The sequence below is a fragment of the Alternaria hordeiaustralica genome (genome assembly GCF_023758085.1).
Source record: "Alternaria hordeiaustralica strain BMP 2776 chromosome Unknown scaffold_10, whole genome shotgun sequence".
Lineage (NCBI taxonomy): Eukaryota > Fungi > Ascomycota > Dothideomycetes > Pleosporales > Pleosporaceae > Alternaria > Alternaria hordeiaustralica.
The window spans coordinates 370,265-396,166 of NW_026056782.1; the positions used below are offsets into that span (position 1 = coordinate 370,265).

Genomic DNA, 25,902 nt, shown 5'->3' on the forward strand with positions numbered 1-25,902 from the left:
AGAACTATAAGTTGCAATACTAGCTCTTGCATAACTCTAAGGTACCTTTATTAATATAGTTCTAAATTATATTAATTATAACCTACTAAAGCTTTCTTAGAATAGAGAACTAGTTAGCTCTCTAGGCTTAATATAGTACTATATTAATAATAACTAGAGAGATAACGTCTTTGCTAACTCTTCTAGATTCTCTAAAGTTCTAGGCTAGTGCTACTTCTTATTAGTAGAGAACCTCTAAGAGCATGTCTTTCTCTACTAGTAATAACTCTAATAAGATTTTTATCTCTAAAATACGTTTAAGTATTATTTAAGTGCCTTAGAGAAATGCAGCGTATTATAGCTTAAAATACTTAGTAAATAGAGCTAATTAGCTATTAGTATTAGGTATTTACTTTACTACTGCTCTCTTCTTCTAGTCTAACTGCCTCTTAATAAGTTGCGTTAGTTAGCTAGAGTTGTCTATAGGTTTAATCTTAATACCTTTACACTTATAAGCTCTATTAATCTAAGCGTTATTTAGCTAACTTGCTATATACTTAGTAGCTAGGCGCGTAGATTTACGCAACACTATAACTATATTAACCTTTAGTATAAGGCCTTTATCTACCTTAGCTAGATTCTTTACCTAAAAGAACGCCTTACTCTATTTTACAGTGTTTTTATTACTAATACTTTCTATAATATTACTTAGAAGTTAGGCTAATAGCTCTTTAACGTCTTCTATCTTAAAAATGTATAAGCCTTTATTATCTCTTATTAGTAGGCTTCTATTAGGCCTAAGGCCTATTAACTTACTATTTAATCTTAATAAGTACGCTATTAGATCTTTTCTAAAAGCTCTGCGCTTTTTCTATAGAACCTATTTACTAATAGGTTATATAGATATCTAACTACTATTTAGTCTACTATCTCTAACCTTCTTTGTTATTATACCTACTACCTCTATATACGCGCACACTACGCTACCTACTAGCTCTTTAGTTACGTACTAGAGTGTAGCGCTAGCTACTATACTTTTATACTTTTTTTTAACGTAGGTCTAGTATAAAAACTAGAAGCTATAAGCTTATTACTTCTAGCATATATAAATCTTATATTAGCTTAGCTATCTGCGCTAAAGATATAATAGTACGTTAATCTATTAGTTACATACTTAATACGCGCCTAAGCGTCTATTAGAAAAAAGTTACCTAGAATAATTAAATTAGTGCAGAATTCTATAATAAAGAAGTTTATTTAGACTTTAATCTAGTCTATAATAATAGAGATACTCTAGATAATACCTATAAAGCTTACTATACTTCTATTTACAGTAACTATCTAAGCAGCCTTTATACTACCTAGTAGTAATATAATTAGTAATATAGCTCTCTTAGCTACTTCTCTCTTAATAGTGTTTAGCTTAGCGCCTAAGTCTAAGAAGTAGAGAAAAGAGTTCCCTCTAATATTAATAGAGACCTTTAGATAGTCTTAACGCAAGTACTTAATACCTATTAGTTAGTTATACGCTTAATTATCTCTTAGGTAGTTATAATCTACGTCTTTAGAGTTATACTCTTAGCCTTAATCTATAATAATGTGCTGTTACATATAGCTAATCTTCTAGTTAGTCTAGTATTCTATCTTTAGGCTATAGTAGTTAACTACTCTACTAGCTTCTACTTCTACTAGTACGTAGTTAGAAAAAGTGCTAAGAGTAATTGCATTAACTACAGCGCCTAAAGACTTATTAAACTTCTATTCTTCTTTCTCTTCTTAAAGCTTCTCTTATTTAGCCTATTACCTTAACATCTCTATAATATTAACTTTAAGCTTATCTAGCTTCTTATTTATATAGTTAGAGTTAAACAGCGTTTTGTAGACTTTAGGTATATTACTAAGAAGAGTACTAATCTAAAGAGAGATTAAAGTGCCTAGAATACTATAGATTATAGCCTGTGTATTAGGCTTAAGCTTATTAATAATCTTACACTTTCTTAGTTACTTATTAGTTATCTTAGGCTTTAGTTCTAATTATCTTTATAGTATTCTAGATACTCTATTATCTAGTTGTATAAGATTATCTTCTTTACTAAATTAGATAACTCTCTTCTTATTTAGCGCCTAATAGCTTAAAGAGTATTCTATTCTATTCTTGTAACCTTAGAGATAAGAGATGTAATTATTACTAGGTCTTCGCAGTATTATCTTCTTCTAAACCTTAGAAGAATTATAAGATGCTGCCTTTTTAGGTTCTAAAGATGCTCTAGAAATAGTTATAGCTGCAATAGTGTTGTTGCATTAATTTAAGTTTACTAGACGCAGATAGTAGTCTAATTTATCTTTAGTAAAGATACTTAAAAGCTTCTAGAATTATTCTACGTTATCTACTTAGAGGCTTCTAGTAGAGTCTAGTATAAGCTAAACTAAAATAGCGTTATTCTCTACACTAATTAGAGCCTTTAGGTTGCTAAACTAAGCGTTAACTATAAGAGAGTTAATATTCTTCTTTAGAAATTATTGCTTAATCTTAGCTAAAATACTCTTAGCCTATAGTTTTTAGCCTAGGTTATTAATACAGCTCTAGAGGTTCTCTAGCGTACTCTACTAAAGTATATTCTATTTATCTATATATAGCTAGCTCTTATCTATATACGCTTAAAGAGTTAGGTAGTTCTACTTATAATAGTTACTCTTATTATATACCTAATAATTTATAGTTACTCTAAGAGCCTGTCTATTTATAGTACCTTAATTATATCTAGTTTCTAGATTCTAAAAGCCTTAGAAGTTGTTATAGAAAGTCTAACTAGTGTTCTATTAGTAACTACTATATTACTACTACTACTAAGGTTAATACTAGTTATTTAGCTAGAATTACCTCTAGCCTTAGAGTAGGTACGCTTTTAGGTAGTTTACGCGTTTATTAGCTTAATAGTCTACTTTACTGCGTATATTAGAGTTATTTATAAGTTTAGTTTTGTAGTAGGTCTACTAGATCTTTTATAGTTCTATCTCTAGGCTAGCACAATTAATCTTTAGGTTAAGTATCTTATTAACTAAGTTATCTACTTCTGTGTTAGTAAGTGCTTTTTCTAGAGAAGACTAGAAGGTATAGAGCCTAAGTAGCTTATCTTAGAGTAGAACGTTAAGCTTAGGTAGCTAGAAAGCCTGCGTATAGTTGTCTTAGAGGGTTAGTACTAGTTACTAAGGTTACTAATAAGCTATTAGCTGCGCTAGGTTAAATTTAACTTCTAGAATAATCTCTTTAACTACTTTAGAGGGGTTAAGCATATAAGCTTCTTTCTCTACCTCTAGATAGATAGTAAGGTAGTTACTAATCTTAGTGTAGTTAAATGCCTTTAGGTTGTTAGTCTTTAAACTAAACTTATTAAGTATCTTTATAGCATGCCTAAAAGGTAGTCTCTTAACTAGGTAGAAACCTTAGCAATCTTTATTAATAGTTAATACTTTAATACAGCGCTTACTACAAATCTAAAACTCTTATAAGTACTTCTTAATGTTTAGATTAGACTTTACTTAGCACTAGAGAAGCTAGTGCTTAAAGTACTTAGTCTAAGCTTTCTATTAGTCTTTGTTATTAGTATAAAAGAGCTTTCTAAAAGCCTTTCTAAACTTCTTCTAGAATTTAGTAACTAAAGCGTTAGAATATTTATTTAAGGCTTAGATAATTACTCTCTACTTAGGTTTATAGTGCGCTAAAAGGCAATTAATCTTTATCTTATCTATAAACTTATAGTACTTTAACATGTTTTTAAAACGCTTAAGAAACGTAGTAACATTAGTTCTATTAAATACTAGAACTATCTCTAATAAGTATAGAAAAAGCTAGGTAGAATAGACTAGAGGGTAATTACCTAGCTGCTAGAGAGACTAAGCTATTATCTAAAGGAGCTTTGCTATATTATTATTCTAGAGTTATACTAGAGGTTGTGCCTAAGGCTGCTAGCTAGTAGTGCCTAAGAACTCTAGAATATCTAGCATCTTAATATTCTTCTAGAATAACGTAGGTGTTGCTTTAGGTTTTATAGGCTTAGTTTAGAGAGGTAAAAATAGTTGTTTAGTAAACTAGGCTTTTAAAAAGGCTTTAGCAACTAACTTAGATTATTTATTAACCTTAGCTTTATTAGATTAACTCTTACTTATTTATGTAAGGTAGTATATAAGTATTATAAATAGTATAATAGCTAGTGTAAATATTAAACGTATAAGTGCTATTAATTAGGTTTAACTATTTGCTTACTAACAAAGTTAGATGTCTTTTACTAGAAGAACTATTACTGCTTTTTTTATATACTATAATAGCTTTCTACTACTATCTTATTATTTAGCCTTTTCTTTTCTAGCTGTACTAGAATTAAGATCTACTATGTTAGCTCTTCTAACCTTTCTTAGGTCTTGTTATTTATTCTTAGTAGAATAATATAGCTATATACTTTCTATTATATTATTTTTTATCTATGTAGCTATCTAAAGAGTAATTAGCCTAGTCTAAACCTCTTATCTAGCTCTTTGTATTACTTAGCGTAGCGCTACTACAGCTATATTATCTATTAGCCTACGTAGTAGTTATTATTATCTAATTATTTATATTATTAGAGGTCTCTTAGTGCGTCTACTTCTTAGGTATCTATACTATTAGGTTTCTGCAGCTTATAGTTTGCTTCTAAGCGTCTCTTAAGTATACTATTCTACGTATTATCTTATTCTCTATTTTATATACTTATCTATTACTTATTCTATTATATTACGTAATAATTATATCTCTTCTAAAGCCTAGTTAAACTATTATTCTAATAAGCCTTTAGTAGGTAAAATACGCACTTAAAGGTAGCGCGTAGCCTTTCTAAAGTAGAAGGCTAAATAGATTAAGTTTTAGTTAGTTACTATATATAGTAGAGTAATTAGAAGTATCTCTATTAGAATAGGTGCTTAATGTAGTTAATTATATTATGTGTATGTAGTTATTATTCTTGTCTAAACGCTATTTAGATCTAGCTTTCTCTAGCGTACTAACTCTTAAGCCTAATAGCTATTTAGCCTATTATTATGTTACTAGTTTTACTACTATAATAGTAGCGCGCCTACACCTTACGCTAGGTGCCTTTCTTACCTTAGTAGCTAGACTTATTATAAAGAGATCTAATAATCTTATACTACTTATCTATTAAGTTAACTACTCTTTATAGAGGCTAGCCTTCTAAAAGAATTATAAAGAGATATTATTCTCTAATAGTTATTTAGAGCGCCTTCTTCTTAAACTTATAAAACTTAGTAGTAGATATGTGCTTAGGCCTTCTGCGGAATAGAAGCTAGCCTATAATTACTTATAACTTATTACTATAGCTATCTGCTAGTAGTTAATTATTAAAAAAAAGATCTACTTAGTATATTCTATACGCGTACGCTAGAGCTTCGCTAAAGATAAGCTAAACTACATTTAGGTGCGTATTAATAAAGTCTTTTATATCTTTCTTAGATTTATTAGGTAGCTTCTAGCTATCTAGCTTAGGTATTCTTAAAAGAGTATTAGCTATAACGTTCTTCTTACTAGCTATATAGATAATATTAAACTTCTATATATTAAGAAGTATAAGCTACTAAGTAATTAGAGCTCTAGAGAGATCTATTACACTTTGTTAGAGTTACGTAATAAGCGTCTTTACATCTATCTTAACTTAGAAGTTTACTCTATAGATATAGAACTAAAACTTCTTTAGAGTAAGTAGAAGAGCCTTATATTTATACTTACTTAAATTCTAATTTCTCTTAGTAGTAGACTAAACTCTACTCTTAAAGCGTACTAGGTAATAATAGCTGTTTAGGTTAAGCTATATAATAACTATACTCTAACTCTTCTTACTACTATTAACTATAAGAATAATCTTTTAGATAGGCTTAGTATAATTAATAGAAACTAGCGCTAGAGTAGTTATTAGAGTTACCTTAAGATGTTCTATTACCTACTTCTACTTTAGGCTCTATTTAAATAGTGTATTTTTATAAAGAAGCTTAAATAAAGAAGCTGCAATAATAGCAAAACCTAGTACCTATACTCTATAGTAAACGTAGATTCTAAGAAATATTTAGACTTTCTTAGTGTTGCAATAATCTAGCTAACGCGTAATCTTATTAACCTTCTTCTTATTAGAGTAGTAGCTATACTTATTAATTTAATAGCTAACAACAATTATAGAGAAGTAGTAGAAGTTAAACTTATAGCCTAATATTATTACGTCTACGCGCTTAATATCTATAAGCACTTTATTAATATTTAAAAGGTATTTAGTAACAAACTATCTTATACCTAGTTCTACCTTATAGTTACTATAGCGCTTTTTTAGCTTCTTAATACACACGTTATTAAGGTATAGTATATACTTATTAGAGATATAGTCTCTATAAATCTTTATTATAATATATATAAACTCTACTAGAGAGTTTATTATACCTATTAGAAGTATACACTATTATACAAGTTCTAATAGCGTTAAAAAGGCTGTTATATCTCTTAAGTTCTTATGTAGTTCTACTTAGTTATACTCTAAAAAGAAGTCTAATAGGCTTATAATAATATATTCTACAAATTTCTCTAAAAACTTATTAGAATTAGGTAGTAGGTTAGCGTCGCAAATTATAACTCTATTAAGTTTTTAAGTATTATTAATTAGGTAATACCTCTTATCTTTCTTAGTAACTAAGAACTATAGGTTGTAATACTAGCTCTTGCATAACTCTAAGATACCTCTATTAATATAGTTCTAAATTATATTAATTATAACCTACTAAAGCTTTTTTAGAATAAGAAACTAGTTAGCTCTCTAGGCTTAATATAGTACTATATTAATAATAACTAGAGAGATAACGTCTTTACTAACTCTTCTAGATTCTCTAAAGTTCTAGGCTAGTACTACTTCTTATTAGTAGAGAACCTCTAAGAGCATATCTTTCTCTACTAGTAATAACTCTAATAAGATTTTTATCTCTAAAATGTATTTAGATATTATTTAAGTGCCTTAGAGAAATGCAGCGTATTATAGCTTAAAATACTTAGTAAATAGAGCTAATTAGCTATTAGTATTAGATACTTGCTTTACTACTACTCTTTTCTTCTAGTCTAACTACCTCTTAATAGGTTGCGTTAGTTAGCTAGAGTTGTTAATAAGTTTAATCTTAACGCCTTTGCGCTTATAAGCTTTGTTAATCTAAGCGTTATTTAGCTAACTTACTATATACTTAGTAGGTAGGCGCGTAGGTTTGCGCAACACTATAACTACATTAACCTTTAGTATAAGGCCTTTATCTACCTTAGCTAGGTTCCTCGCCTAGAAGAACGCCTTACTCTATTTTATAGTGTTTTTATTACTAATACTCTTTATAATATTACTTAGAAGTTAGGCTAATAGCTCTTTAACGTCTTCTATCTTAAAAATGTATAGGCCTTTATTATCTTTTATTAGTAGGCTTCTATTAGACCTAAGGCCTATTAACTTACTATTTAATCTTAATAAGTACGCTATTAGATCTTTTCTAGAAGCTCTACGCTTCTTCTATAAAACCTATTTACTAATAGGTTATATAGGTATCTAACTACTGTTTAGTTCTCTATCTCTAACCTTCTCTATTATTATATCTACTACCTCTATATACGCGTACGCTACGCTACCTACTAGCTCTTTAGTTATGTGCTAGAGTGTAGCGCTAGCTACTACACTTCTATACCTTTTTCTAACATAGGTCTAGTATAAAGACTAGAAGCTATAAGCTTATTACTTCTAGCATATATAAATCTTATATTAGCTTAGCTATCTACGCTAAAGATACAATAGTACGTTAATTTATTAGTTATATACTTAATACGCGCCTAAGCGTTTATTAGAAAAGAGTTATCTAGAATAATTAGATTAGTGTAGAATTCTATAATAAAGAAGTTTATTTAGACTTTAATCTACTCTATAATAATAGAGATACTCTAGATAATACCTATAAAGCTTACTATGCTTCTATTTATAGTAACTATCTAAGCAGCCTTTATACTACCTAGTAGTAATATAATTAGTAATATAGCTCTCTTAGCTACTTCTCTCTTAATAGTATTTAGCTTAGCGCCTAAGTCTAAGAGGTAGAGAAAAGAGTTCTCTCTAATGTTAATAGAGACTTTTAGGTAGTCTTAACATAAGTGCTTAATACTTATTAGTTAGTTATACGCTTAATTATCTCTTAAGTAGTTATAATCTATATCTTTAGAGTTATACTCTTAGCCTTAATCTATAATAATGTACTATTGTATATAGCTAATCTTCTAGTTAGTCTAGTGTTCTGCCTTTAGGCTATAGTAGTTAACTACTCTACTAGCTTCTACTTCTACTAGTATATAGTTAGAAAGAGTACTAAGAGTAATTGTATTAACTATAGCGCCTAAGAGCTTATTAAACTTCTATTCTTCTTTCTCTTCTTACAGCTCCTCTTATCTAGTCTATTACCTTAACGTCTTAATAATATTAACTTTAAACTTATCTAGCTTCTTATTTGTATAGTTAGAGTTAAATAGTATCTTATAGACTTTAGGTATATTACTAAGAAGAGTACTAATCTAAAGAGAGATTAAAGTGCCTAGAATACTATAGATTATAGCCTGTGTATTAGGCTTAAGCTTATTAATAATCTTACGCTTTCTTAGTTACTTATTAGTTATCTTAGACGTTATTTCTAATTATTCTTATAGTGTTCTAGATACTCTATTATCTAGTTGTATAAGATTATTTTCTTTACTAAATTAGATAACTCTCTTCTTATTTAGCGTCTAATAGCTTAAAGAGTGTTCTATTCTATTCTTATAACCTTAGAGATAAGAGATATAATTATTACTAGGTCTTTGTAGTATTATCTTCTTCTAAACCTTAGAAGAATTATAAGATACTGCCTTCTTAGATTCTAAGAATACTCTAGAAATAGTTATAGCTATAATAGTATTGTTGTATTAATTTAAGTTCGCTAGACGTAGGTAGTAGTCTAATTTATCTTTAGTAAAGATACTTAAAAGCTTCTAGAATTATTCTACGTTATTTACTTAGAGGCTTCTAGTAGAGTCTAGTATAAGCTAAACTAAAATAGCGTTGTTCTCTACACTAATTAGAGCCTTTAGGTTACTAAACTAGGCGCTAACTATAAGAGAGTTAATATTCTTCTTTAGAAATTATTACTTAATCTTAGCTAAAATGCTCTTAGCCTATAGTCTCTAGTCTAGGTTATTAATATAACTCTAGAGGTTCTCTAGCGTACTCTACTAAAGCATATTCTATTTATCTATATAAAGCTAGCTCTTATCTATATACGCTTAAAGAGTTAGGTAGTTCTACTTATAATAATTACTTTTGTTATATATCTAATAATTTATAGTTACTCTAAGAGCCTATCTATTTGTAGTACCTTAATTATATCTAGTTTCTAGATTCTAAAAGCCTTAGAAGTTGTTATAGAAAGTCTAACTAGTGTTCTATTAGTAACTACTATATTACTACTACTACTAAGGTTAATACTAGTTATTTAGCTAGAATTGCCTCTAGCCTTAGAGTAGGTACGCTCTTAGGTAGTTTACGCGTTTATTAGCTTAATAGTCTACTTTACTATATATATTAGAGTTGTTTATAAGTTCTATTTTGTAGTAAGTCTACTAGATCTTCTATAGTTCTATCTCTAGGCTAGTATAATTAATCTTTAGGTTAAGTATCTTATTAACTAAGTTATCTACCTCTATATTAGTAGGTACTTTTTCTAGAGAAGACTAAAAGGTATAGAGCCTAAGCAGCTTATCTTAGAGCAGAACGTTAAGCTTAGGTAGCTAGAAAGCCTGCGTATAGTTATCTTAGAAGGTTAGTACTAGTTACTAAGGTTACTAATAAGCTATTAGCTGCGCTAGGTTAAATTTAACTTCTAGAATAATCTCTTTAACTACTTTAGAGGGGTTAAGCATGCAAGCTTCTTTCTCTACCTCTAGATAGGTAGTAAGGTAGTTACTAATCTTAGTGTAGTTAAATGCCTTTAGGTTATTAGTCTTTAAACTAAACTTATTAAGTATCTTTATAGTATGCCTAAAGAGTAGTTTCTTAACTAGGTAGAAACCTTAGTAATCTTTATTAATAGTTAATGCTTTAACATAGCGCTTACTATAAATCTAAAACTTCTATAAGTACTTTTTAATATTTAGATTAGACCTTACTTAGCACTAGAGAAGCTAGTGCTTAAAGTACTTAGCCTAAGCTTTCTATTAGTCTTTGTTATTAGTACAAAAGAGCTTTCTAAGAGCTTCTCTAAACTTCTTCTAGAATTTAGTAACTAGAGTGTTAGAATATTTATTTAAGGCTTAGATAATTACTCTCTACTTAAGTTTATAGTACGCTAAAAGGCAATTAATCTTTATCTTATCTATAAACTTATAGTACTTTAATATATTCTTAAAACGCTTAAGAAACGTAGTAACGTTAGTTCTATTAAACACTAGAACTATCTCTAATAGGTATAGAGAAAGCTAGATAGAATAGACTAGAGGGCAATTACCTAGCTACTAGAGAGACTAAGCTATTATCTAAAGAAGCTTTGCTATATTATTATTTTAAAGTTATACTAGAAGTTATACCTAAGGCTACTAGCTAGTAGTACCTAAGAACTCTAGAATATCTAGCATCTTAATATTCTTCTAGAATAACGTAAGTGTTGCTTTAGATTTTATAGGCTTAGTTTAGAGAGGTAAAGATAGTTATTTAGTAAACTAGGCTTTTAAAGGGGCTTTAGTAACTAACTTAGATTATTTATTAACCTTAGCCTTATTAGATTAACTCTTACTTATTTATACAAGGTAGTATATAAGTATTATAAATAGTATAATAGCTAGTGTAAATGTTAAATATATAAGTACTATTAATTAGGTTTAACTATTTACTTACTAATAAAGTTAGGTGTTCTTTACTAGAAGAGCTATTGCTGCCTTTTTTATATACTATAATAGCTTTCTACTACTATCTTATTATTTAGCCTCTTTCTTTCTAGCTGTACTAGAATTAAGATCTACTACATTAGCTCTTCTAACCTTTCTTAGGTCTTATTATTTATTTTTAGTAGAATAATATAGCTGTATACTTTTTATTATATTATTTTCTATCTATACAGCTATCTAAGAGGCAATTAGTCTAGTCTAAACCTCTTGTCTAGCTCTTTATATTACTTAGCGCAGCGCTACTATAGCTATATTATCTATTAGCCTAAGTAGTAGTTATTATTATCTAATTATTTATGTTATTAGAGGTCTCTTAGTGCGCCTACTTCTTAGGTGTCTATACTATTAGGTTTCTACAGCTTGCAGTTTGCTTCTACGCGTCTCTTAGGTATACTATTCTACGTATTATCTTATTCTCTATTTTATATACTTACTTATTACTTATTCTATTATATTATATAATAATTATATCTCTTCTAAAGCCTAGTTAAACTATTATCTTAACAAGCCTTTAGTAGATAAAATGCGCACTTAAAAGTAGCGCGTAGCCTTTCTAAGGTAGAAGGCTAAATAGGTTAAGTTTTAGTTAGTTGCTATATATAGTAGAGAGATTAGTAGTATCTCTATTAGAATAGGTGCTTAATATAGTTAATTATATTGTATATATATATCTAGTTATTATTCTCGTCTAAACGCTGTTTAGACCTAGCTTTTCTTAGCGCACTAACTCTTAAGCCTAATAGCTATTTAGCCTATTATTATGTTACTAGTTTTACTACTATATTAGTAATATAGTTAAAGAACTTCTTCTTAAAAAAGTTAAAGATAATAAATAGTTTATATTTATTAAAGCTAAGTTTTAATAGTATTAAGTAGATATAAAGCTTTAATTACGCTACTATTTTAGAGTTCTATATATAAGTAAGTAAAAAAAAAATAACGTAGTATTAAGTATAAAGTTTTATTTTATTTCTTTAAGTACTAGTAGTATATAACTATAATAGTATACTTTAGTTATTAAGTTAAGATTTTTTTAAATTTCTATAGTTAAGAAATACTAAAGCTAAGGCTTACTCGGACACGTGAAAGAGAACGATGCAGGGCGCGGCGCGTTGTGGAGTGCCCGACGCGTCGTGTAACCTCCTGTGATCGACCAAACGGCAGCGAGCGCAAGGCCCAACTCTATTCTGCGCGGGAACCTTTGCGGAGGTGCGGCAAAGTTGCTTTTGCCCATCAATAGACCGCGCCTCATTCAAGCCTCGAGAGAGTTTGCACGAGTAAAGCAGACTTTCGACGGCCACCGCAAGCTGGCCGCTCCCTCCCGACGCGCGCAATTCCGTCGTTCATCCTGTCAGTCCCTGCGCTATCAGCGACGGACCCTGAATGTCACCCAAGAACTGCAGTCCATGCGCACTCGACGATGGTTTCGTCTTTTGCTGGGCGAGCTGTTGGGCCCAGGGAACATCAAGATTTACGACGGGGCCCTCATTCTTCCAGAATCTTTCTCCCGTGTTGAGATCATGTCACAGGCTATCCGAGTAGATTGCCGGCCCACCCTGAATGCTGCCTGATGCCAGATGGGCACAGAATCTCCGACACGAGCTCTCCTATTCCGAATTTTCACCTCGATCGCCCATCACCTCAGAGACGTGCGACCAAGTCTGACTAGCACGCTTTATTGACGACCATCTTTTTCTCTATTCAAACACCCATAATTCTTGTGCGCAGCAGTATCACCAGGCCAACAATAGCTGGCCATGTCATCTGGCAACCTCCGTGTTATGAGTGCGCATTCAGGCAGTTGTGAAATCCCAATACCCAGCCAATCGTGCACCCATCCCCAGTAGCCCAACAAGCTTACACCAGAGACGAGTACGGTGCACTGCAAGTCATACTCCGTACCCTATCCGGTGCGCATACCGAAATGTCATCAGTCTGAACACCGCATTCGTCCCCCACTCCGCATCGGTAGGCTCTGCAACGCTCATCGTTATCAGCCCTCCCGAGCACCACCCACCTGCAACAACAGCCGGGACGTCAAAGACCCACGCGACACGGCACGAACATAGGAGGCATCCTACCTCAGGGCAGCCCGTGTCCGTTTGCGTCACCCGTGAACAACGTCGTGCTATTGTGCTCCTCTGTGAAAACCGGTTCTCCTTGCGCACCCGACCTAAACGACCTGGTTCCTGGGGCCGTTCTGCAACGCCGACTTGGCCAAAACGACGGGCGCTGACACAGGAGAGAGATGGCATCGCTCGATCGCGGCACACTTGCTTTGTTTCAGCTGCCATGCCTATTGTCAAAAGCATCTTTGTCTCGGAAGAAGTAAGGAGACAGACGTTGGAGAAGAAACGTGCTAGCGCAACGGTAGCTGAGCCTCGAGCCAACCGTTCTCCCGATTACGATAGAACAATCTGTCGTTGCTTCATGCTGTGGCGCTGGTTGCTGCACGACGACGTAGGTGGTACTGGACCTTGAAGTCAGGTTGCGCAGTCATATTTGTCTTTATTGATTTCATTGAGTTGAAACAGCCACTCACGTTTCGCAACATCTCAGCTACTATCCTGTACATCAGCAGCGCGCTCAGCTGACGATGCCAGCTTTCGGCGAATCCCACAGTTCAGCCGGCCAACGAGCCTCTTGTTGCCCATATAATCGCCGATTTTATCAATCTCGCCATCTCAGGGTCTCTGCAGTGTACGGATCACCACTGCCTCCCCGCTTTCCGAACGTTGCCTATCGGCATCTCTCATCGGAGACATCCAACGTCAGCTCCACGGACTCCGCAAGGTTTCGGACCGAAGCAGACACAGGACATGTAAATCTTTGCGAGTGAACTGCCGTTGTTGCGATCGCAATTTGGCCCTCGGCCCATGGAGCTAGTGTTTACGTGAGCTGAGCAACCGACGACCTGTGTACAGCAGAACCACCGATGTATCCCCCGCAAAGCTGTGCATATCGTCTGCATGAGATACTGCCCGTTCCGTAGATCTACCGTCACCTGCTTCATCTCCCCTCCAACGTGAACAACTCATACGCTATGTAGCTCTCGTCACATTCACATGCGGTCTCGTGACTGAAGGTACAGCGCACAAGACCAATAAAGTCTAACAACCCTCTGCCTCAGCTCCCATATCAAACTTTGTCACCACCCCGCCTCATCAATACATGCACGTCTTAGTCGTGTCTCTCGATGCGAGGACGCCACAGACCGAGAAACATGCACACCCCACACTACACGAACCACGTCATCTCACACCAATACTCTAGAGCGTCAAAACTATACCTCTTTCTCATAAGACAAGACGAGACAACACAGCGTAGAGACAGCACAATACGAGACAACGCAATCTACTGTTTCATCAACACCAGAATAGGCTTTCTCCAATGCATCACCCGCGTGACTTACTTCAGCAATCCAACCACTCCATCTCCCTCGCTCACAGCAGAGACAACATCGTGAAAACCCAGCAAACCGTGCACCCATCTGATAATGATACCTAGTGCTGATAGAGACGACCCCAACCTCCACCCGGCCTCAGCTTTTCCCCCGCTTCACAAACGCAAACTCTGAACCAGTGCGAAAATCTTTGGTTGCTCGGGAGATAAACAGATACTACTGCAAGCAATTCACACACCGGCGAGAAGGGGAAAACAACAGGTGGGTACCTGCAGAGCTAAGCTCTTTCTTGCAGCGATTTTGACAACAGCGGACATCCTGTCCCTTGACCGCCATTTCATGCAGGTGTCGCGTATCGCATGCGCGTTTAACTGCGAACCAGACCTAATGTGGTTTGCATAGACGCACCCAAGACCCACGATGCTGGTAGATGCCGGTACAGGGAATCTGGTCTCGGGGAGCTGGCGGGTGCGGGCGAGTGAACATGTTGAGGTACACCGGATGGTATGCGGTGAGAAAAGCGGTCACCGTGGGCCGTTAGAATCTATGCACTCATCCAAGGATCATCATTCCAACACCATCATATTTGAAACATTGCGCCATCACGGTGAAGTTGAAGAGAATCAAATCTGGTTCATAAACGATTGCATTGACTATATACACCTCCAGCATCGCAAAGCTGCTCAACATCGACCAACTGGGATGATTTACTGTCCATGGTTAGCCAGCAAGTCCAACACATGTGCGAGATAAAGCGACAGAAGTAAGGTGTAGGGATCAGTTCTCCAAGGTGATTTTATCTTCAATGTAATTAAGAAAGAACACAGCGAATCATGTTGTTCATCATACTAGGGGGTGGCGGGCGAGTTGGGATGTGATCAAACTTACCGAGAGATGCAGCATGAAAGACATGTGAGGGTGAGAATGTAACTGGTGTCGAGATGTCAGCGTACGTCCAAAAAGACATGCGACATCCGTGGTGGGATGAAAAAGTACGAGTCCATCAAGAATCAGCCTGTGTCATGTTAGCGAATGTTCGCAGGATCAATGGCTTTGATCCAGACATACCTCATTAAATCAGATTGTGTTTGTCGTGATCAGTAAGACGGACGCTCGTTACAACGCCGCCTCTCACACAGCGTGAATATCATAATCATCATTATAATGATGGACCGACTGCTGGAGAAGAGAGTTTGCCATACCTGCGGAGGCTGTTAGTTGAACAGTCCGCAAAGAACCAGCGCAATGTGTGGTTTGTAGAGGCAATCAGAGATGCTGTTATCAACAAGTAAAGCCTCTTCCGAACACCCACAGGTTTGTACGCCTGCTTTTGATGGATGCCGGTCAAGGCATACGTTATGTCCGCCCGACGCATCAGGGTTTCATCAGGAAGCCAGGTGTATTCGGGAGGGAGGAAGGGATCGTGTGTGGGAGTATGTACCTGCGAGTATCAATGTTAGCACGTTGATCGCAAAGAAGGTTTGCAAATATGCGATAGCATTGAGCAGGATCAGACAAGGCTGAAACTAAAAGCAAGGGTGTCGACATTGTATATTCAGGTCGAGGAATGCCTTTCCGTGTCGTGTTTTCATCACTCTGCGGAGGGGGGATGGGAGTAGTGGTGAAGTCTTACCTTTGAAGAGATTGAGTAGAGAGGAAGAAGCCAAGCGCGATATGGATCGCAACACTGAAGCTTTGTTAGCAGCCATTCGGAATGAATGTTCTGATAATGCCGCTGCGCTTGAGTGCATCATTGTAATTCTAGAGTTGTGTAGTCCTTCACGGTGCTGTAGGATTTGGATTGTTCGTATGTGATAATCTTCTGCAGGAGTCGCGAAGCTGTGAAAGGCTTACCTGGTGTCTAGAGCATACGCGATGGCTGCGTTAATATTGATCAAGGCGCTTGAATGAAAGCGCGCGCATCAGAAAGCGCGATGTGGTGCTGGTGATGAGGATGATGTAGAGAACGGTTTTGAGCTCCAGAAATTTTAGCTTGAGCCTCGGCGCCGAGCCTCCGTAGCGCGCTTATGTAACCAGCCCCGCTCGTCCAGCCTCCCCATCCACAGCGATGCAAGTTGAGTGTATTCGGCATCAACTATTTCGCGTGAGCCTTTTGCAAGACATGCTTCTACAGAAATACAGTTTATCGTACAAAGACAGTTCTGTCGCAACGCGAATTGACCGGGCTCTCTCATGCGGTCATCCAACTTCACAGCCTTTGGAGTAACTCCTGTAGGCTCTCCACTCCTCTAAACTCGAGCATCAGGATGATATGTCCGACCTTCAAGACCTTTACATTCTAGGTCGCTCTACATGTACCTACTGCTGCCATGTGACTGGAAATTACCTGCCGCGAAAGCATATCGAGGGAAAAGGACTGGTCGCGCACGTCATGCACCATTCGCACACAACATGAGCTTCAAATATCAGAGAAATACTCTGTGTCTCGGTAGATATTCAAAGTAAGGGAGGCGCAAGGTTTCAAGAGTATGACTTATCCCGAATTACACAGCATACCTAAGTATCGGTATCATCGAGTAGGAAGGCGCAGTGGACCTCCAGATCATCGTTGAAAGGTCCATTCTTTTGTGAACCTCGGAAGTCGAGGGAGTGGGCGAACGATTACTATCATGTCCTCTGGTGAAGGGCACACATCATTAAGATGAATACATAAGCCGTGGGGTATCTTCAAAAAAGTGTCCAAGTCTGGTGTAGCCCTCTACCGTATCAAAAAGGTCGTAAAATAAGAGTATGCAACATATCCTCGGCCAGGGCACAAATCAAAGAAGACCCAATACGAATCAATCTCTTACTTCGAAGACTACCCAGGTGGTCATGGTGCATTTCTTCGAGTAGTAAGTTTGAGAATATACGTACCTCACCTACACTGTCCCCACCCCCGTCCAAATCTTACCAAACACCAGGCATAGATGCGTTGAACATCCTGTCCAATGCTTCGAAAACCTCACGCAAACGTCTTCCCAAGCAACACGCCCTAACACACCTCCAGCCCAGCAAACCCTTCAAACCACCCATAGCACCGTTCATAACTCAAATACACACCTTCCTCCCTTACCAAACTCTCCAACACAAACTCAACCCCCAAACCCACCCACGCCACGCCTTCATAATCTACACATCCACGCACCTACAACCCAACGCAAGCGAACCGTGCGAAATCCAACTCCCCCGTACTCGCCCGTGTAAATCCTTCACAGCACAACAACAAACAATACAACAATCCCACACCAACACCCCATCGCATCCATCGCGTCCGCGCCACTACCACTACTAGTCACCTACCTAGGTACCAACCACGCCGCGCAAATTGCGGCACAAAAACACGCGGCGGCAGGTACATGACATGATTACTCATATACCTAGGTACCGAAGGATGGCCGTGGCGGCACAGGCCTCATGCACTATTGTGGAAAGTAGAAAGGAAGAGGCACGGTAAACCTTAGCGCGTCGGCCACTTCGAATCCTACGCAAATCGCGATCTCCCTGCGTTTAGGGCTGGAACGCGAAATTACGCGTCCGTCGTCATAATTGTGACGAAGGGGTTTCGCGATTTTGTGATGGTGTGATGGGAGTGCAGGTGTTGAGGGTCATGTGATAAGGATATGTCAAGGGCTTGCTTGCTATAGCCTTTCCACCATGTCGGTTTTATACATCAAGGGAGGCGAGACGAGGTGGGGTGATGCATTGTTTGTACGATCAACGTCAAAGGAGACATGAGGACGAAGTCATGTTTGTGTAGAACGAAGGCATGATATTTTGTTGTCCCTTGGATCATCCAACAGAAAAAAACCTCCCTCTCACATATATCCCATTTCATCTGCCCGTTCCACAGAAGAGAAAACAAAAAGCCCGAATTAGGAACAAGAAAGGTAGAAAGAAAATGGAAATTGTTCATCGTTTCGCCCTCTCTCTTTCGCTATGCACGTACCAAAGCAATTTCAACGTACAATCCAGATAGCCTCTCTTCGGTTCCGGCTCTGGCTAATTGTGGTCCATCCAAGCTGCCAACTGCCGTAAAATATACATTAGGAAAAAAAAAAGTAATGTGGATTGAAGTGAAGAAGAAGTGAAAAGGGGGGTATGGGGCATGCAAACATAAAGGCAAGAAAGAAGAGAGAGGCACCAAGCAAAGGGTTCCTCTCCGTGTCCAACCGGCCATGACCGCGTCCAACGGTAAATGTGTGCTAGAGATGCGAGCATTGCAAATCGTTGAAAGCATAAAGACATGTCGAAAACAAAACATGCTCCAGGAAGCGTCGAACTATGTAGAGCAGGTGTATCGGGGGTATGTAGCGCGGTATGTAAAGATCCCTTCCAGTGTACGCCGGTATAAGCAGATGACAATGAAGCAGATACATGAAGGTCAAAGATGTGGGTGGGTGGGTAGGCGGAGAAGCCTAGAAGCAGTTCAGAGTGCCCTTCTTCTTGCCCTTCTTTTGTGCGTTGTTGAGGGCGGCCATGCGAGCTTCAAGGTGGGCGCGCTCGGCTTCAACGCGAAGGCGGGCGTTGCGCTCCTCCTCCACGGCTTGAAGAGAGTGGCGGGCTGCGCTGCGTTCCTTGCGCATCATGTTCAGCTCTTCCTCTAGGCCGGCGCACTTCTTCCTGAACTGATCCAGATCAGTCTTGGTCTTGGTGCTTGAAGCCTCGAGGTCGGTCAGAGCATCCTCAAGAGTAGCTGTAAGCTGCTTCTCAGCAAACAGGTGCTTCTCGATGGTACGGATGCGAGCCTCCTGGTCTTCGACCAACTGAGCGTGAGCAATGTCTTTGCTCTGATGGCGCGAAGTAGGAGGAGACGGCGCACTGGCCTGAGGTGGGGGGCTGCCAGGCGGAAGAGGTGGGAGAGGAATGGCGGGTGGTGGTGAGGGCAGAGATGTGTGTGCTGTGCTCTTGCGCGCGGTGGAGTTGTTCGAGTTGGATCGTTGAAGGTCTTCACGAGGATCAATAGAAGCACGGTTAGAGTTGCGCTTCGCGTCCACGAGTTGTGACTGGTCATGTTAGCTGATTCCTCGAAGCCAAGAAGATGATGAGCTTACCTCTAATAACGCGATCTTGATGCGTGACTCTTGTACTTCCTTCTCGAGCTCCTCACCGTGGGTCATAGCGTCTTGCAGCTCGCGAGTGCGCTCGGTCTGGAGAGCCGACAGTCGGTTGTTGGCAGCCTCGTGTTGGTCCCAGTTCTGGTTAAGCTGATCCTCGAGCTCTTGCACGAGTCGGGCGCTCTTGTGCTCCTTCTCGCTGACCTTCTCGAGCTCCTTGATCGTCTCGGCGTTGATGAGCTCGAACTCCTTCAGGTTGCCCTTGAGCGTACTGATGGTGTTGTTGGCTTCCGTAAGCTCCTTCCTGCGGGTCTCCAGCTCGGCCTGAGCCTCCTCCAGTTTGGTTGTGATGGACTTGCGTTCCTGGACCAATGCTTCGATGTGAGACTGAATGTTGCTGACATCCGTCTCCTCACCGAGGACAGTCGAAACGCCCTCAAGGAGCGTCGCCATCTCAGACTTGGCCTGAGAAAGATCCGCTTCGAGAGAAGAGGTTGTCTCTCGATGTGTCGTAAGCTCCGCTGTAAGCTTCTCGAGCTCAGCTGCATGTGACTTCTGGATAGAGTCCATGCCCTGCTGATGGTAATCGATCGCCGCTTTGTGCTCATCGATTTGCCTCTCCAAATTGGTTACAAGGGATCGATGAGTGTCAAGCTCCTTCTCGGTGAGCGCTCGAGCTTCAGAGTCTTCCTCGATCTGTTGAAGGATGCTTGTGTGAGAGGCCTCAAGCTCAGCAAGGCGAGCAGCTTGGCTGACAGCCGTAGACTTGTGCTCATGGACCTCTGCTTCCAAAGTAGCGATTAGCTCGGAGTGCTTTGCCCTCTCCTGTTCTAGAGCAGCCTCAGACTCAGCGCCTCGGGTTTGCTCTATCTCAGATATGCGAAGAGCATGGTCGACCTCAAGACGTTGTTTGGCGGACTCTAGTTCACGAACAGTCTCGAGATGTCGCTGCTCCGAAGCTTTGGTAGCTTCGATAGCTTCTAGATGCTTAGACTGCCAGTGGGCTGCCTCATCGCTAAGCTGAGAGAGGTGGGTGTGGCGGGTTGCATCGTCTTCAGGTTCCTCCTCACCGTTGACAGTCCGCATGCCCTCAGGCGTCTGACGAGGTGAAAGTAGATCATCAGATCGATTGACAGATGCCTTGAGAGACTCAATCTGTTCTTTGAGCTCCTGCTCGCGCTGGATGTGGGAGTGCTTCAACTCCTTGATATGCTCCTCGTTCTGCTTCATCTGATCCTGCATTGAAGCGACGATGGAGATATCCATAGGAGACCCGGCTTTCAAGCTGGAGCGCTCTTTTGTCAGGCCGCTGATCAATGTCATCTTGCCTTCCATCTCCTTGCGTACAGACTGCAATTCTGCCTCCAAGTCCTGCACACGCTCAGACCGTAGGTGGAGCTCGGACATGATGGTGTTGAGGTTGAGCTCGAAGTTTTGGATGCCGTCAGGGTCCTCGTCTAGCGTATCCAAAGCCATGTTACGGAGCGAGGCGAATGCGCGGTTAGAACGATCGTTCGCAAGGACTGCTTGGCTAGACTTGCGGCGGATCATGTGTAGGGATGGAGAAGATGGTCGATTCGCCTGCATCTGGGCCTTCGTGACTTCCGACTTCAGTTCTTCCACGTAGTCAAGTGTATCTTGATGTTCTTCTTGCAGCTGAGAGTAGCTGTGTTGAAGCTTCTCGATGCGCTCCTCCTTCTCGTTGTGAAGCAGCTTCAGGGCCTTCAGCTCCTGGACTAACACGGTCTCAGGAATGTGTTGCTCCTGGGTTGTGGAATCGACTGATGCTCGTCGAGCCTTGGCCTCATCTTGGCCGACCTCTGTCTCATCGTCTGGAATGCTGGTGTTGCAAGCCTCTGCTAAGGCCAATTCCGCAGACAATGTACGCGAGGAAGACAAGTCCTCTGTTGGGAGTCCATTGACGCCCGCTTCTGCCATGAAAGAACTTGGCCGGGAGGAAGGCACTGATGTGATTCCGCGATGGCGCGCCTCGTCCACTGAGTCTTGGAGAGCGGCCAAAGTCCGCAAAGCCTCTTGGTATTTGCTGGCCAGCTTCTCGTAGTCTTGAAGCGTTCCTTCGTGCTCCACGCGCAGGTCGAGCAGCTCTTGGGTCACGGTATCGAGCTTGTCGTTGACGAAGCGAGCTTGCGCGGGGCTAGAAGGCTCATCTCCGATGACTGAAGCAGCCTTGACAGCAAAACGATCTTTCTGCTCGTCTCCACCGTCATGCTTGGTGCTGGCTGTGAGTGGACGTTCACTGTCAGCCTCCTCAGGAATCGCATCCACGGGAGTACCAAATTGGTGCATGCTCTCGCTCGTGACTCGCTTCTCAAGCTTGGGCCGCTTCTCAATGAAGGGGTCGCTAGGTGTCTTGGAATGGCCATTGGTGTAAGGCTCAACAGCATGCTCTTTGTCATCGAGCTCGTGAAGCAGGTTGTCTAACTTGGCGACGCTGCGTTGCCTCTCAACGACATGCTTGAGTCGCTCAATTTCACGGCTCATGATCTCAGTCTCCTGCTCATTCTCGGCCAGACGCTCTTCCAGGGTGGAGATGTATTCTTCGCTGCTGGTCTCGTTCTCACGAAGCCTTTGCAACTTCTCGCGCAGTTCAGAGATGATGGTGTCGTTCTTCTCGATGCCATTCGCCGAGTTGTCGATCTGGCGCTCGAGCGACTGGACATACTCTTCGTTGTTCGCGTCCCGTTCCATTGCCTTTTGAATGCGCGATTGCAGGTGGTGGTTCTGGCTTTCGAGGATTGCGATGCGGGTCTCCTTCTCCAGGAGGTCACTCTCGTTGTTGGACAGAGAGGAGCGTGTGTTGGAAAGGGAAGACTCAAGCGTCTGGATCGTCTTCTCGTATTCCAAGACTACCGATTCGACAGCCTCGGCGAATGAATTAGATCGCTTTAGTCTCTCAAGCGCAGAGTCACCAATAGCATCCTTTAGCATAGGCGTCTCCGTCTCGTTGTTGTCGCGGGCTTTGGTGATCTCGGAGATTAGCTTAGCGTGGCGGGCGCTCAGCGCATTGTAGTTCTCCTGAACGTCGAGCAACTGGTTCTGGAGCTCAGTCTCGCGCTCGTCCTGGCGCTCACGGCTCTCTTGAGGGCTTGCTTTCTTTCGATCCGTGCGCTCAGACAGTCGAATCTGGTCCCGTAGGAATTGTACTTCGGCCCGCAGCCGGTCGATGGCAGCCTGCTTATCACTGTCGTCATGGATCTGCTGGATTTGCGGCTTGACTTGGATAGCGCGGGCGCGCTGGGCATACTGGACGGTGTTCAAGGTTTCGCTTAAATGGAACTCGGCCGGGTTGACACAAGCAATCATGTAGGTGATGGCGTTGCCGCCAAGCGAGTCCTGCAGTAGGCGCGTGAGCCTAGAGTCGCGGTACGAGACGTAGCCGCCATGGGAACGTGCGGACAGCTGCGAGATGACCTTGCCCAAGCTCGCAAGCCCTGCATTGATGGAGATACCCTCCCGAGCCCGCTCGCCCTGCGCCCCAGTGTTCTTCAGCCTTTCGCTTCCCGCCAAATCCACAAAATGCAACTTGCTGTCGACTGTCACCCAGCTCTCGCTCGAGGAGCCCGACATCATCTCGATAGGGACGGATCGGCGCTTTTCGCGTGTCGGAGTAGGCGCGGCAGGTGACGACTTCTTCTGGACTAGGTTTAGACTGAAGACTGCGTGGGAGCGGGAAGATTTCGCGTTGACGGCCGTCGCGTCGGTTTGCCGGATTGCGGAGCCGAAGTTGAGCGCGCCCAGCATATCGTCGACCGAGTTGATAGGAATCTGGGTCAGTCCCGTCAGGAGGATGCGGCCATCGCGATCCTCGCGGATGTTGACCTGTGGTCGCTCATTGACGACCACGTGCTCGGGGATCAGCAGATCGCGAAGTTGCTCGTTGTAGATCTGCATCCGTCAGTTCTGGCCTGCGACGGCGGAAGGGCTTATCTTACCTCGACGTAGGTCGCCTTGAGCTGCCAGTTCCGATTGGCAGACGACGATGACGACGCCTTGGAGGCCATGTTGTGTATGCCCGACAGACGGCTTGGGACGCGGATTCCTGAGGATGACGCGCGATTGCTAGTGCCCTCGAGTTTCTCGAAAAGCAACGCCGCAGCGCGGGGGATGATACCTGGAGAAGTCAGTATGATATTTTTGACGTTCGTAGATTCCGCATCGACATACCCATGACATCGTTGTCCGCCTGGTCTCGGGGGCCGGTGGTGCCCATGGTGTAGGACTTGCCCGCGCCAGACTGGCCGTATGCGAGGATGGAGACATTGTAGCCCTGGACGAAGGAGTTGACGCTGTCGGCCACGTATTCGAAGACGCCTTCCTGCTCAATGTCCTCGCCGAAGACGCGGTCAAAGACAAAGACCTTCTTGCCGCCGGGCGCATCTATCGTGAGGCTGGAGGGCGATGTGACGTGGCAGAGGGCGTTGCGGAAGCGCTGTGGGATGAGCTCGTAGCCCGGATCGCCGTGTTGCAGTGGTGGCCGCACGCGTACAGCTGCATTAGGCCGTGGTTAGCAGAATGTTTTATCGCGGACCCTGAGATGCACCTACCAACTTTGACGGCCGTCCTGCTGTCCTCATCAGAGGCCCTGCTCCCGCCCGGCTTGCTGCTCACGCTCATGCGACTGGAGCTGCGGTTCGGCCTAATCATCGCGCTCATGGGCCGCGGCACGCCGTTTGCGGGCGAGCCTGGTGGTGAGGTGGCCATGTGTGCGGCTACGGCAGCGCCGTTGTGGTCGTGTATGTGCGCCGGCCGTTGGGTGTGGTGTTGCAAGTGCTTTTGCGGCGCCGTGTAGATCCAGCAGAGGGTGCAGTCGGCGGTGTCGAGGTGGCCTTCATCCGCGGGCTGGGGCTGGCAGTGGTGGGTGCGAGCGCTGTTTACCCGCCTGCAGTCGAGGCGCCTGGGGATGGCGATTGGGGAGAGGCACAAAAAGAAAGGCCAGGATAAAAATGAAGACGCGGATTATTTTGCTTGTGAAGGCCCTTTGAGAGCAAGCAGCACGCCCTCACTGCGGGTTACCAGCGCGCCAGATGCCCCTTAGCGTGTCCAGGGGCCGCCTCTAAGGACCCCAGCCAATTGCTGCAGGTTGGCGCAGGTAGTGTGCCGTACCTGTGCTGACCTGTGCTGTATCGGCGTCTGTGTGCCTGGCTAAGACCCGTACCCAGATAACCTCGGCGTCAATCACCTGTACGCCTGCCTGAGCTGCCTGACCTCGAGTCAACTGCTCGCCGGTCCCACCCCAGCCCGGGCGACGCTCAAGACTCCCCTGCGTCCACCTGCGCAGCCCTTCAACGTCGTTGCCCTGCCTGCCATTGGACCGCTGCGGGGGAATAGGACTGTCTCAAACTTTGTTTCCATGTACTTTCCCCCCTGCTTCGAGCCCCTCTAGCTTTCGCCATCTGCTCCGGAGCAGACCTCCAGGGCTAGTCTTGCCTCACTAGCGATCGACGGCCGTTCCTTCCAATTCTCCTTGTCCATCGCTGACCATCTCTAACCTGAACAAGGCGCCGCATCTTTGTCATGCCGCAGGGGAGCTCGAGCATAGCACGCGCAATGCCTTTCATGCGTCGGCAGCCCGCTCCCGGCCTTGTCGTCCGCACCCAGCGAATGCGGCTGCAGATCCCTCAGCCTCATCTCACTTGCGAGGAAACAATTGCTTCCATTATGCCGCCTCGCGTCGCTGCGCCGGCCTTTCAGGTACAATTAATAGCGCGTTTCAGCGCTTGCCAATCCTACGCGAACTACCCGTCCCTGATCTTGGCACAGGTGACGGAGCTGCAGCACCTCTGCGGAAACCGCAGTCAGAGAGGGGCATCGACTGCAAGGCCGCCTCCACTACACGCGCAGAACTACCGAGCCCCTTGACCTTGCTCCTTTCCTGCAGACGCATCAAGCCACCGCAGTTGTGCGAGAGAACGTGATTGTTTCTAGCGCCCTCGACCAGCGCCATGTGGCTTTGGCTCGCCATCCACCACACCCCCTTTCTGCGAAATTGTCAAAACTCCTAAACCATCCATGAGTCTAGCATAGTCCCTCCCGCGGACGGTACCCTACTCCGGAATATAGGCTCGCAATTCTCCTAGACGTCCGCGACCTGCTGGAACTTGCCATCAGACTACATAGACGCACTGTGCCTGGGTGATTCATGTCCACGCGCGCAGGCGCACTACGTCCCAACTAGGAAGTCCCATTGCCTAGACTCTCCCGCCACTTTTTATCCGTCTTTACATCAACAAGCATCATTGTACGTCAGTTATATGCACCTCCAAGGTTGTAGCTAGGAATCAAACTTGAATGTGAAGCAAATGGTCCAAGACAGACAACCTTGGAAGTTGTGACCCCCACGTGACCGGCAGCTGACGCCCTTCGAGACGAGGCGGCATGTCAATACTATCCGTGCTATCAACTGAGCACATCCTGCGTGCCTTCCTCAG

The 25,902-nt window shown here is 42.0% G+C and overlaps 1 protein-coding gene across 1 annotated transcript; it reads right to left on the minus strand.

Annotated features, from left to right (window-relative positions):
- Window positions 1-18,814: 18,814 nt before the first annotated feature.
- J4E84_005723 (uncharacterized protein) lies at window positions 18,815-24,175 on the minus strand (the record flags this gene model as incomplete). The annotated part of the gene is made up of 5 exons (XM_049388317.1): window positions 18,815-19,402; window positions 19,451-23,359; window positions 23,407-23,585; window positions 23,639-23,962; window positions 24,019-24,175. 5 exons carry the CDS (start codon window positions 24,173-24,175, stop codon window positions 18,815-18,817), a joined length of 5,157 nt encoding a protein of 1,718 aa, XP_049243862.1.
- Between the last annotated feature and the right edge of the window lie 1,727 nt (window positions 24,176-25,902).